At 41.7% G+C, this 13,313-nt stretch overlaps 2 protein-coding genes across 3 annotated transcripts; one reads left to right on the top strand and one right to left on the bottom strand.

Annotated features, from left to right (window-relative positions):
• Positions 1-804: 804 nt before the first annotated feature.
• etfbkmt (electron transfer flavoprotein subunit beta lysine methyltransferase) lies at positions 805-2,307 on the top strand. The gene is made up of 3 exons (XM_037254670.1): positions 805-1,260; positions 1,351-1,481; positions 1,943-2,307. The coding sequence occupies exons 1-3, from the start codon at positions 983-985 to the stop codon at positions 2,278-2,280; spliced, it is 747 nt and encodes a 248-aa protein (XP_037110565.1). The 5' UTR covers positions 805-982; the 3' UTR covers positions 2,281-2,307.
• Positions 2,308-4,301: 1,994 nt separating this feature from the next.
• On the bottom strand, positions 4,302-13,171 carry si:ch211-106e7.2. Of its 2 annotated transcripts, XM_037254669.1 has the most exons (5): positions 12,821-13,171; positions 6,341-8,774; positions 5,459-6,262; positions 5,008-5,058; positions 4,302-4,932 (listed from the first exon to the last, which is right to left on the bottom strand). In XM_037254669.1, the coding sequence occupies exons 2-5, from the start codon at positions 8,757-8,759 to the stop codon at positions 4,811-4,813; spliced, it is 3,396 nt and encodes a 1,131-aa protein (XP_037110564.1). In that variant the 5' UTR covers positions 8,760-8,774; positions 12,821-13,171; the 3' UTR covers positions 4,302-4,810. The 2 variants fall into 2 exon arrangements, with proteins under 2 accessions (XP_037110564.1, XP_037110563.1); XM_037254668.1 differs by having other exon boundaries at positions 5,459-8,774; positions 12,821-13,170.
• Between the last annotated feature and the right edge of the window lie 142 nt (positions 13,172-13,313).

The following is a 13,313-nucleotide window of genomic DNA, read 5'->3' as shown; positions in this document are numbered from 1 at the left end:
CAACCATTCAATCCATTCTGGTTGTCGTTTCTCTTGCCTGGAGGGTCTAGAAAACATTGTGTAATTCACGCAAATAATAAATACAAAGAATAACCTTTTTTATCATCAGAAATGGGTGAATGTCATTCATGTCTTCACAATATATCTATACCTCTATATATCTCAGTTAAATACTATATATTCAATCCACTACTTTTCATTAACAAAAGCTGCAACGAACAAGAGTAACAAATTAAATTCATAAGTAGAGGTTTCGATGTACAATAGCATACTGATTGCGTCCTATTATTTAGTGTGACATTCATCTTCAGTCATGCATAATACAGGAGCATTTGTCCATTTTCATCACAGCATAATGAAATACTGCAGAACCTTTTTCAAAAGATCAATTGAATCACAACAAAATAAAAGTGAATTGACTGAAGTGTGAATGCCGAAATGCCTGTCATGGAAACCATGAAAGATTCTTTTCATTTGGATATTTGGATAAACTGCTAATAACTCACCACAGTGTGCGTGCGTGCGTGTGGGAGATTGAATGACAACTTTAAAGTATACAAAATTCTGCCAGGCCCCTAATGCGTTTATAATAACTGGTGATGAAGTTGACCTATACTGCCCTCTGCTGGTATTTAGAGGAACCATTATCATTTGTGCGTGTGACGTATGATCAAGGATTATATTTTACTGGACAATAATTTTGAATATGTTCAAAGAGTGTCAAAGACTCACTTTCATTAAGTAATCGTACAGACTACTCGTTTAATTCGACACTTCGATTTTGTAGTCTACTAACAGTAAAAACGGAACTTAAGTTTTTCCCCCCGTTTCCACACGACGGCAGAACACACATTGTCAAGTACTGTTTACCAGCAGTGGTGTCTCAAGAGGTTCAAATGTCACATTTTAATCTGTGTAATTTAGTCGTCGCCTTTTAAACGACCTGGAGCACTTATGATTAGCCTTGAGATAGTGAGGCGTAATGTTAAAAGTTTTAAGCGTGCTCAGGTTGTTTTATTTCAAATCTATCAAATTTACAGTGAGACCCAGGTATTTCTCTACCAAATGTATGGGTGATGCATCTATTAAGAGGTTCATTTCAGAGAACACGGAGATTGTTGAACATCAAAACCTGACACCCGAGATCAAACTCAGACTTTTCACCCCAAACTGTAGGTTTTGGGTTGAAAGACCAGAACTTTGGCCTTTTGATGACCCGTACTGGGCCATATACTGGCCAGGAGGTCAAGCGCTTGCAAGGCAAGTATTTTAATTAATACACTTTGTATGTTGTTTTTTCTTCTTCAAAATACTATTGCTGCACACATATCCGAAACTTCCTAACTGCAGGTACCTCCTGGATAATCCTGGAGTATGTTTGGGAAAATCCGTCTTGGATCTAGGAAGTGGCTGTGGTGCTTCGATCATCGCTGCAAAACTGTGTGGCGCCAATCGAGTGGTTGCTAATGACATTGACTCGGGTGAGCACTGTCAGTAACATTCCTTTTCAGTCACAATTATTCTGTGTATAAAGTAAGTCAAGTAAATGTGGAATGATGCATCAATTGATTACCAAATTAATCATTATTTTTTCATAATCAAATTGTTTAGATACACAGTGAGACGAATTGTGTAACCATATTTTATCTAATATAAAACATCAAGGCTATTTATTTAGACAAAAGCATGTTTGATCAGGAGGAAGTCTGCATCACATATTGTGATAGCTGCTGGCATGTGTGAAGACGTGCACTGACTCCTGTATTTTCTTTCCATGCAAAAACTACAGCAAGTCAACTTCTAGTGTTTTCAATTGTTCATTACTGTAATGTAAAAAAAAAAATATTGCTGAAACAGTGTGCATGTTCTATCAGGGTTGGGCTGTAGATTTCAGATCAAATCAGCTTGTGCATATTAAAGTCATTTTGTGTTTCTATCACAGTCGCCACACTTGCAACCTGCATGAACTTTGAGCTCAACGGTCTGGAGGCCCCGGTTTGTGTGACAGATAACCTGATTGGTTCAGATCCTGGTAGCTTTGACCTGATCCTCCTTGGGGATATGTTCTATGACGAGGCCCTCTGCTGCAACCTTCACACTTGGTTGGAAAACTGTGTCAAAACTCACAACAGCAAAGTTCTAATTGGAGATCCTGGCAGATCCCAGTTTGAGGAGCAAGGCTTTCAAAAACACCTGCAGAAGTTGGCTGAGTTTGAGCTGCCCAAGACTGTTCGAGAAGAAAACTATGGTCTTACCTGCAGCAGTGTTTGGTGCTATTGATTAGGAACTGACATGAACATAAAGTTGTATTAAAAGATATAGCTTGTAAACAGGGCTGTGGACTCGGTCGGATTTTTGCACCGAGTCCGAGTCCGGCCTCTTGACCACGAGTCCGAGTCCGGCTGTCCATTTTTTCTGTTAATTCATGTGACTGCTTAGTCTTTATTCAAGGCTAATTTAGATCAAAATCTAAATAATTACAACAGTTTTGTGATGGCTTTGTCTTTATTAAACATAAACGAATACAATAAACAGATACTTTCAAGTTTTAATCATTAATTACACCATTATAGCTCAGACATTTATCTAAACACAAATAATTAGTGACGACCCCACAACTATCGAAACACATCAATGATATAAACTGGGTGACATAATCGTCCTTGACATTGGTACATAATGTAAACATTAGCCTAAGTGCAACTCAACGTGGCCGCATTGATCGTAACTTACGCTCCGTTTCCCCCCCAAATCTAGAGGCAAAACATTGTTCGCTCGCTGCTCCCGGGTTCTTCCATCTTGGCTGCGCGCGGGGCATTGTGGGTCTTGTACGTGCACGCAGGCAGGCAGGCGCGGGCGCGCACGCAACAACTAAATTTGTCTTCATAACAAGCAAGCAGGGCTGTGGACAGTATTCCTACGCGCATTCTCAGCAGCATGATGAAAATAAAATTGAACGTATTTTTTTTATTGTCGGACTCGGTGGACTCGGTCAAAATCAGCACCGAGTCCGGCAAAAATGACCGAGTCCGACCGAGTCCACAGCCCTGCTTGTAAATATCTTACCTGTAAACAAGTACAAACGGAGAAATTAATTTAGTTTCGATTCAGGATGAGCAGCACAGTGTTATTTTATGGTACTCTGTGGCCCCCCCTGAACTCGACCCTATTGATAACTGCCTATTGGAGGCAGTTCACATCCAAACAGCAGCTCTGGGAGGCTTTTCTGTTGTCCTGCAAAGCAAATCCAGCCAATTTGCCTGGGAACAACCCAGCACACCCTCATGCCATCGCTCCAACACACATGGCTAAATGGTTCATCTGAGGTTACATCATCAACGAAGGCATACATTCATCACAACTAGGGGTGTAACGATTCATCGATACACATCGATTAATCTATATAATGCTCTACGATTTATTGGCATCGATGCTAAACGTAAACATCGATTTATATCGCCGTGTTTGACCTCGGACATTAGACGCGACATTATTTTGAAATCCAGTTCATTGTTGCTTGCTTCCTCTTTCCGGGAGCAGTACGCGGCGTGTTGCGTTGTGAGCAGAGCAGGCACGTGAAAAGGGAGCCGACAACTACGCGGCTCCTGGGCTGGTGCTATGGCTAGTGTCCAAGAAGACGAGGAAATTCGCTCCCCTTTGGGCTTCAAGTCATTCGTTTGGAAGCACTTTGGATTCCAAAGAAAAGATGGCTCAACGGACAATTAAAATTATTGTAAATAAATAGTTCAGTAATGCACTTTAAAGTTAATGGTATTACAAAAAAAAGAAAGAATATTCATTTTTCTTTACTTATATGAGAAAAAATATAGGAATTTGATAAAGTTCAGTGTTAAAATAAGCACTTTGTATACTACAATACTCTTGTAATTTCCTAAATAAAGAGTTTGCAGTACCTTGTTGATTTTGCGTATGAATTGTTATAAATCAGGATATTGTTCTATATTTTTTATTTAAAAAAAGAAAATTAAAAAAATAAAAAAAATCGATCGTGGAGCACTATATCGTGATGTATCGTGAATGAATCACAGCAGGCTTTAAGATATCGGCAAATATCGTATCGTGGCAAAACCCGCGATTTACACCCCTAATCACAACACTTTTCAAAATGTAACCACCTATAAGGGTGTTTTTGATTGGAATAGCTTTCATTTTGGTAAATTTGACCTGCTTATGCTTCTAATTTAATAAAACTATTTTTGTTCTTTAAGACAATAAAATGTTTAGAAACTGTATTGTACATAATTCTTAACAGAACATTCGGGGGGGGGGGGGGGGGGGGGTTCTGGAAAAACAATTGTCATTGGAAGGTTTATTCAATAACATTCCACTTGCACTGTCATTGCGGATGACTTGAAAATGATGGCTCATTTATAATGATTTAGGGAATATAAAAATATAAACTGAACTTTTACATAATGTTTTGGGGGAAAAAACATTCAATGAATCAAACAAGTTGAAAAATACGGAACTAATACCTCTTGTTTCAAAAGTATCAATGCAGTGCTCATTTCCACAAACTTCAAGTAAAACAAAGCTTTGCGCTACCAACTGCATCACATTCTGAGTAAAACACTGTCAACATCATGCAAACAAAGTATTAACATGGCAAAATAGACATGAAAAAAAATCATGTATACACATTCACGAATATAAATTGGGAAGCATGCCTCAAGGTCAAGTGTGCAAAATGCTTATGACCAATCAGTCTTACACAGTGTCGTGTGGCGAGTGAGACTCATGATGACACAAAACCTGAACAGAATTGTTTGAAAGGACTTCAATCTACTACTCAAGAACAGATAGATGACTTGGACCTCTCCACGTATTTCTTCTGATACTCTGCAAAGACACCAGAGCTATTGGACTCTGCACCATGCACCTTCTTTACGGGAAAAGGACTCCACGTACCCACTGCATATTGAAACACACCAATTGAATAACAAATAAATAAAACACTGTAGAAAAGAATGCTTTTAATTCACTTACATCTGCTCTTTTTATGGGGGTTTTCCGTTGTATATTCAGATGAAGGTTTATCTGGAAGAAATGAAAATTTGTCATTATAGAGAGGACAGTGACTCCTTCCAACCACAATGCACCCTTTTAAAGCAAATATGTTGGGGGGGGGGGGGGGGGGGGTATTTGTAGAAATTGTGACGAGCTGAAAAATGGAATGTTTCTCCATTAGATGTTGGAAGGTATAATAAATCTTCCTATGTTCCCATTCAAAAAGAGAAGTCGAGATTTTCCGCAATCAAACGGGTCGAGATTTCACACTGTGCAAGCAATTTGTGACTATAATGAGACGAGATCATTATTCCACCATTATACTTTTTTTTTTTTTTTTCTAACGTGTGGTGTGCGGTGAGATTCCTTTAAGATTAAATGGTGTGTTAGGATCACATTCAAAGGTTGAGAAACTATTACAGTGGCCTACCTGAAGAATCCTCTGTGGTCGCTTTTGCGCCTGATGATTCATCCTCAAAGCTGAAGGTAGTGGGCAAAACGTTGAACTTCAAGACATTCTCCTGGATGGTCACATCAGCCTGATGTCCACTTTCATTCTTTCTTTTGTCCTGCTTAACAGATTGACTTTGTCGGGCAGCAAGATCCTTGTCATCTGTGCATTTTGTCTTTTCTTTATTTGTACTTAGTTTCATATTGCTTCCCAGCTTGATTTGACTTTGAGATAAGGTATTTCTTGAAGCAGAACCAAATGACTTTGGGCCACCGCTACAGAGTTTTTTCTTGGAATCAACCGTTGCAAAAACAACTTTCGGTGGTTTTAGTAGTCCGCTGTCATGATTATTTGATGCACGCTTTTCTTGTTGTACAGATCCAAAGAGCACCAGTTTGACAGTTTTCTTAATTGACACCAAAGGTTCGTCATCAGACTCATTAATGTTATTTTTTGAAACATTGACTCCATGTGATTCCACGTTTTTGCACATCAGCTTCTTCAGGTATGGAAAAATACTGTTGGGGTTGCTCAGTCTCTTCCGTTTTCTTTCATCGGTTTCATGTGTCCCAGCTATACTGATATCTTTCTGACTTCCAGACTTTTCACAGCATTGTATCTGTTGTTCAGTTGCCAAAGGTGACTTTGTCACATGTGAAGATGCTGTTGGAGCTTGTTTAACATGCTCATTGTTGGGTGACATAGGGGCCAGAATTGGATTTTCCGTCGAGGAATCACCGTCACTGGTGTGGCTTTCCCTTGACAGGCAACTTTCTGCAGGTTTGAGCTGGGCTTTGTAAGAATCCTCTTCACTGTCCGCAGTGTCACTGGTGGGGCTTTCAGTTGAACGTTCGGCAGGTTCGGGCTGAGTTTTGTTAAAATCCTCTTCATTCTCATCAATGCGGTCGAGTAGGTCACAATTAGAGACACATTCTTTGTGGTCACTTATGATTGTGGCCTGGCTTCCTTTTGGCGGTGGCCCGTGCTGGTCATTTGTTTCCTCGTCGTCATTTAATTCAAAGGTCTCGCTGATGTCATTGCATATTTCCAGCCAACTTATTGTCGGAAGGCTGAAGGACATTTGCTCCTGACTTTTAGATGCCGTGTCTCCTTCCGGTGTCTCTTGCAGATCTGGTTCTATTGTGAACTGTGGACAGTTCATTTCTTTTCGTTTCTTCGTGAAATCGCACAGTTCTTCCTTACACTGGCACTTATCATTCAAAGGTGTTTTGGAACCCAAAATGATTTCTTTCCACTTTGCAACACAGCAGAAATGTTTCAAGGGATCAGCGATTTTTGATCTGCTGGTAACATGATCTTCAAGTGGCCCATCTACCACAGCAATATCATTTGCAACTAATTCTGGTTCACTCATAATTTCTGTGTTTTGTGACATTCCAACATGGCCTTGCTCATAGATAGCTTTTGCTTTTTCGGGTGACAAAACCTGGATTTCAAAGTGGAGGGGGTCATTACATTCTTTGTCTTCTATGTCACTGTCAGGTCTGGGAACGTTACTAACATTTTGTGATGAAATGCTGGCGGCTCTTTTAACTGGATCCGGCTGGTTGAAACGTATATATCTGTAAACATTGGGGCCAAACTCTTTGTCAATATCATCCATCTGTTCGTTTAGATTCAACCATGATGACGTGTAGGGCTGTTCCGTGTAAACCTCGCCGTCTTCCAAAGCATGATAGTTTTTCAGTTGATCAACAGACGAGGGGGCCACCTGTGTCACCACAACAGTGTCTTCTCTTACATATTTGGCACAAAATGGAACAACACATTGCATCAAGGAAGGGAGAGCCTTCACAGAACAAGAAAAATGGTTGATGTTCGCACCCCAAAACTGGATGAATAAATCTTTTCGTAAATCATCTTTAGGTGCACATACCATCTCAATTCCTCCACTAATAGAAACTAATTCTTTCCGAGTCCACTTAATTGTTGGGAGAGAGGACAGTTCAATGGTACAAGGTTTCGGATCAGGTGACATCTCCTTGTTATTTGCCCCTAAGCCTTTTTCTGGAATTTCAAATGTTACCGGCTGTGAAGCACATGCTCCAACAGAATTGTCTTTATCTGCATGTTTGGTAGGTGTAGGATGCATACTCTGCCCTTTACTTAGTGTGTCATCAGTGTGCCGTGGAGCTGATGTATGCCTACTCTGACATTTGTTGAACTGTGGCTGAGTTTCACTTTCCGTGGGACCCATACCATCCTCTTTAGTAGTCTTCTGTGCGTCTACTGTGGGTAAATTAACATTGTGTGTTAAGGAACGGTTGATTGCAGACAATGGCTGCACCACAGCGATGACTTTAGAAGGAATGGAATTGTTATTCAGTCTATTAGTTGGTGGTGACTGTGCGCTATCACTCTCTGATCCTGCGCCCTGTAGCAACTGCGCTAGTAGTGGATTTTTTTTAAAACACCATGCCGGTAAGTCTTTTGTAACCTGCCCTTCGTTTTGTTGTGTTATAGTTTGTTGACAAGTGGATTTTTGGATAGCTGTCACAATTACACGATGCATCGTCTCTGCTGTTGGGATGAACATTGTTTTACTACCAGCCACGACAGTGGGTGAAAATTGCTCTGTCGGCTGATTCAAACCGGAAACTTGCAAACTCCGACGGGTAGGTAGGGCACTTACAATGGATTGTTTGGGACTGCTGGAAACAACATTTCTATTCTGGGCAGAAAGATATGGTGCATTTTGGGTTCTGTTGACTGAAGCAACTGGAATGTTATGTGCAGTCCTTGAAACGTTGTGTCTGACTTGAGGTGGGGTTGTCGTACAAGTGACCAATTGAGATTGGGTGAAGACTTGGTTAAAGACTTGATTTAACCTCTCATTAATCATGGTATTTTGAAGAGCAGGTGCAATGTTGTTACTCTCCTGTCTGGTTGATTGTGGATTGTAATGCCAGAAAAGGTGTCTCGTCCCATCTTGATAATGCACCGTTGACATTTGGTGAGTCCCATACTGAACTGATGAATTAGAATGATTGACAGCATTTTGATGTCCATTTAGATGGAATGGCTGTCTACCTTGCACATTAGAAGGTGGGTTCTGCGGATTGACAGTTGGATTCTGGTAGGCAAAACGCGACCCACAAGCTGTTTGACGAGAGCCGTCAGTGTGCCGGTTCGATGGACCGCTGCCATCAGAAGAAAACACATTCTGTTGTGGATTTACTGCGTGAGGGGCAAGTTGGGCTTGACATTGTGACGATGAGAGAGGTCCTTGGTATGGTCCACTTTGCCATGTCAGATACATTTTCCTGTGATTATCCTAGGGGTGAATCCAGGAGAAAAACAAGAATTCACAATATAAGAATTCACAATATAAAGATGTTGAGCACGTTGAGAATATGTAAATTGTAGGGTTGATTTCAACGTCTCCTCATTGCCACATACATTTTGAATTAGTCCGATTTATGACAAAATAATTCAATCAGCCTTGCATTTCACACAAACATTAGACGAGACAGGATCTGTCTTTCATCCTCACAAGCACCAGGAGTGCTTTACACCAGCAATCCCCTACATTTTTAGCACCACGGACCAGATTTTTGTCAGACAATATTTTCAGGGAAGGGTGTTTGACGACGTCACGATTTTTGCGAAGAAAACGTCTGAAAGCAATTTCAGAAAAAACTAATCAAAATCAAATGTGGAAAGCATCAATGAATCAAATAATCACCAACTGCACGTTGTTAGAAGTTTCTTGGCAAATATCTTATGTTTGAACTACAATTCTATCTCCGCAAAATAGACCAACTATAATCTTAAACATCACCGTACCGTCTTTTCAGCCAATCGTATAATGTGATGTCTTCAAAAGCGTTAGCGAGCCAATCTGAACACCGAGTGGATGTGGTGCTGACACCGGCTTTTAAGGTGTGGCGGTAAATACAACAAAATAGAATTAAACATAAAAACAATGATATTGCGGTGCCGAAGGAAAGGAAACACAGGTGTGTCGCAAAAAACTTTACTGAACATGCTTGTATAACAAGGAATAGAAAGAACGCACATTACAGTCCCAACACCCTTCAATATTTAGTTCCATGGTGGAATTCTGTATGCAAACACCTGTGAAACTTTACTCACAGCGTTCTCCTAACTTTACTCCAACAATATAACCTGAGTAATGTTATGTTCACGTCATGATATGTAGAAGAGAATGCGGTCAATTTTTTCAAAATAAGAGATTGTCCAGACTCCGGTAAATAAAACTGAAATAATGCAAGTTATTTATGCTTTCTTGTGCATCCTGTAACCAAATGATCCACGGACCCGTACCTTTCCGCGGCCCGTGGGTTGGAGACCACTGCTTTATACAACTTTGCACCCCACGTTGGGCGCCACATGTCAAACCGGGCTTACTGCAGGACTTGTAGGGTCAGTCCTCACCAGCTTTCAAACTTTCCTCGGTCTCTATTCACTGTAACGAGGCACTCAGGGAGATGAAAGTTTCCTAAGCTGGTGTAGACAGACTTGTCCAACTACCTCAAGTTAGAGCACCAGGCCATCTTAAAACTGAACGAGACAGAATTCAGTTTTCATTAATAAAGGCGGCACCATATGGACAAAAGCGGTAGTGTTTTGCATGAAGCTCTAACCGGGAGAAGGGGACAAAGGATAAAATGGCTATTGAGTGGAATAGGTAGAGTGAGTAACCCTAAACCCTAACCCAAATTCCGAATTTGTTCAAAAAGATAGGTCAGCCGTCAAGGGAAAAGCGAACGCCGTAAGCTGGTGTGAAAGAAATAATGATGGCTGCATTTGCGGAAACAAATCTGCCCATACGGAAGCTAACTGCAATAGCCACGGATGGAGCGCCAGCCATGATCGGATCTGTGAACAGACTAGTGGGGCTGCGCAAAGCTAACCAAACATTTCCCGAGTTTTGGAATTCTCACTGTATCATCCACAGGGAGCAACTCATGTCTAAATCATTGAATTTAAACAACGTCATGAAGCCTGTGATGGAAATCGTCAATCGTGTGTGCGTGCGTGCAAGAGGAAAGGATGAGGTGATGTTCATGTGTGCTCATGTGTATGATGTGGCTCTTAGTCTCTGACTGGTTGGCCACCCCTGATCTGTACCATCTAGCCACCATGACACTTGACAAGGCGCATGAGCCAACCAGCGGGGTGAGAGCTGAGACGTGACACAAAGGAAAAATGCAGCGGCGTGCAGAAAACGTTGTGACAACGGCAATGAGCACTGATAGCGCGGGGCGTGCACTCACTGAGGAAAAGCGCTAGGTGCACGGCTGGCTGCCGCGCACGTAGGAAAAAAGCACTGCCATCCAGGATTTAGGACAGCGGCCGGCAATGAGGACTAGCGCAGAGCGTGCCTCTGAGCAATGTGCGGATGCCGTCGCGCTGGGCTGCGGGGGCGCCTCAGCAATAGCAGAGCGGAACCGTGACACGTTTACAGTTTAAAATGTTTAAATGTTTAAAAATACAATAAAGTGTTCAAAGATAAAATTAGAAATGTCTTGTGCGGATGCAGGGACGTGTCACCTTTACACTTAAAAATGTTTAGAAAAGTGTTTAAAATACAATAAACGTATTTAAAAGTACAATAGAGTGTTTAAAAATAAAATGATAAGAGTCTTGTGCGGATGACTCGTAATAATAATAATAATAATAATAATTCATTAAATTTGTATAGCGCTTTTCAAAAACCCAAAGACGCTTACAGGGAACAAGGCAAAGACATACATGAGGGGAGGGGGACGGGGAAGAAACAATCGGATAAAATTAAGAAGAGGAAACCAGTTATGGGTAGGGGAGGTCATGAGCTTGGGAGAAGAGGTAAGTTTTTAAACGGGACTTAAATATGGGGAGTGTGGGTGAGTCACAGACAGACTGAGGGAGAGAGTTCCAGAGTCGGGGTGATGTGCAGGAGAAGGCTCCGTCACCGAAAGATTTGAGTTTAGATTTTGGGACTGTCAGACGTGAAGTATTGGAGGATCGGAGGGGACGGTTGGGGCAGTAGGGGACAAGGAGGTCGGATAGGTAAGTGGGAGCCAGGTGGTGAAGGGCTTTGAAGGTGAGGAGGAGTATCTTGAAAATGATACGCTCCTTAATGGGGAGCCAGTGAAGAGAGTGGAGAACAGGAGTGATGTGTTCACGGGACCAGGTGTGGGTAAGGAGGCGGGCAGCAGAGTTTTGGACTAGTTGAAGTCTATGGAGTGAGTGAGCAGTGATTCCAGTGAGAAGGGAGTTGCAGTAGTCAAGCCGGGATGAGATGAAGGCGTGGATGAGAGATTCAGCGGCAGGGAGAGAAAGGCAGTGCCGGATTTTGGCGATGCGTCGGAGGTGGAAGTAGGAGGTCTTGACAACTGAGCTAACATGAGGTTGAAAGGACAGTGTGGGGTCAAAAATAATGCCAAGGTTGCGTGCCAGAGGGGAGGGAGTGATGTTTGAGGAGTCAATGGTGAGTGTGATGGATCCAGTTTTATTAAGGGAGGATTTAGTGCCTATGAGGAGGAGCTCTGTTTTGTCACTGTTGAGTTTGAGAAAGTTGTGGGTCAGCCATGCTTTTATTGTAGAGATGCAGGTTTCAAAATGGGTGAGGGACTCATGGCCCAGCGCGAGGCCGCGTCAGCCTGGCCGGCACGCAAAAGCAGAGAGGAGCATTTTATTGTCTAATAATTGTAAAACAAATAAAGGTTACTACTTTACGGATTTCGCCTATTACGGGTTCTTTTTTGAACGTAACCCGCGAAAAACGAGGGTTCACTGTGATCCCATGGAACTTTTTCTAATGACGAGAGAAATTGACAAGAAAGATAAATATGAGAGAGATTAAAGAATATATAAAAGAGAAGGAAGAAAAAAATCGAGAAGAAAAGGAGAAGTATAGGGTGGGGGGGGGAACAGCATGTTCAACTCGCTGCGAACACACGTATTAAGTGGGCTTCTGTTACGAACACACGATCGATCACCTTTACATGACGAGTCGCAAGGCGTGTAATGTTAAATGCACAATACGTATTCCTTGTTCGTTGGAGCACGTTCATATTCATTCGTACAAAGGGAGATTGCGCCGCTGTCCCCAACAACCACCATACAAGCTCAATTGGATAAATACCAGGTGGCAAATCATATTTTTCCGATTCGACAGTGATTGGAAAATAAATAAAAACCGCTTGACAATCACGTCGTCTCTCATTCTATGGCGAAAAAGGACTTTGTCTACAGGGTTCCAAAGTTGCAAGTCCTTCCATCCGCTAATTCGACCAGAATTGGGACAAACTTTTCGACCACATGTGATTGGGGGAAAAAAGGGTGGGGGAGAATCAAGTAACATAAGCTTACCGTTTCCACAGACCAAACGCTTATACAAATAATGATCGTCACTTTTGAAGCAAAAATACATCCAGGAAGCTTGAAAAAGAATTGCCATCAGCATCCACAGCTGCGGTAGCGTCTTCTTAACTGGTCGGCACGCAAAATAGTTCCTCTTTTCCTTCCGCTCCTGCAGTTTCTTTTCACATTCGTATGACGAGTTGGCGGGCGGATTGATACGAATGTCGATACAACCCCGCACAAAGGGAGTCGATACCGGAATGATACGGCAACTGTTCTCAAGATTTATATTTGATGGGATTGATTAAAACAAATATAGAGTATAATATGGATCGTTATTAGATAGATATCACCCCCCCCTCTCTCTCTCTCTCTCTCTCTCTCTCTCTCTCTCTCCTTCCCCAGACAGTAATGATCTTGGCTCATGTTTTTGCTTTTGTTATCACATTCTATGCCAAAATTGTTTATTCCATATTTTCCATTCTCCATTCTTCAGAATAAC

The sequence above is a fragment of the Syngnathus acus genome, chromosome 6 (assembly GCF_901709675.1).
Source record: "Syngnathus acus chromosome 6, fSynAcu1.2, whole genome shotgun sequence".
In the NCBI taxonomy this organism is placed as follows: domain Eukaryota; kingdom Metazoa; phylum Chordata; class Actinopteri; order Syngnathiformes; family Syngnathidae; genus Syngnathus; species Syngnathus acus.
The sequence above is the reverse complement of the archived record's forward strand: the minus strand, read 5'-3'. Positions and strand labels throughout refer to the sequence as shown.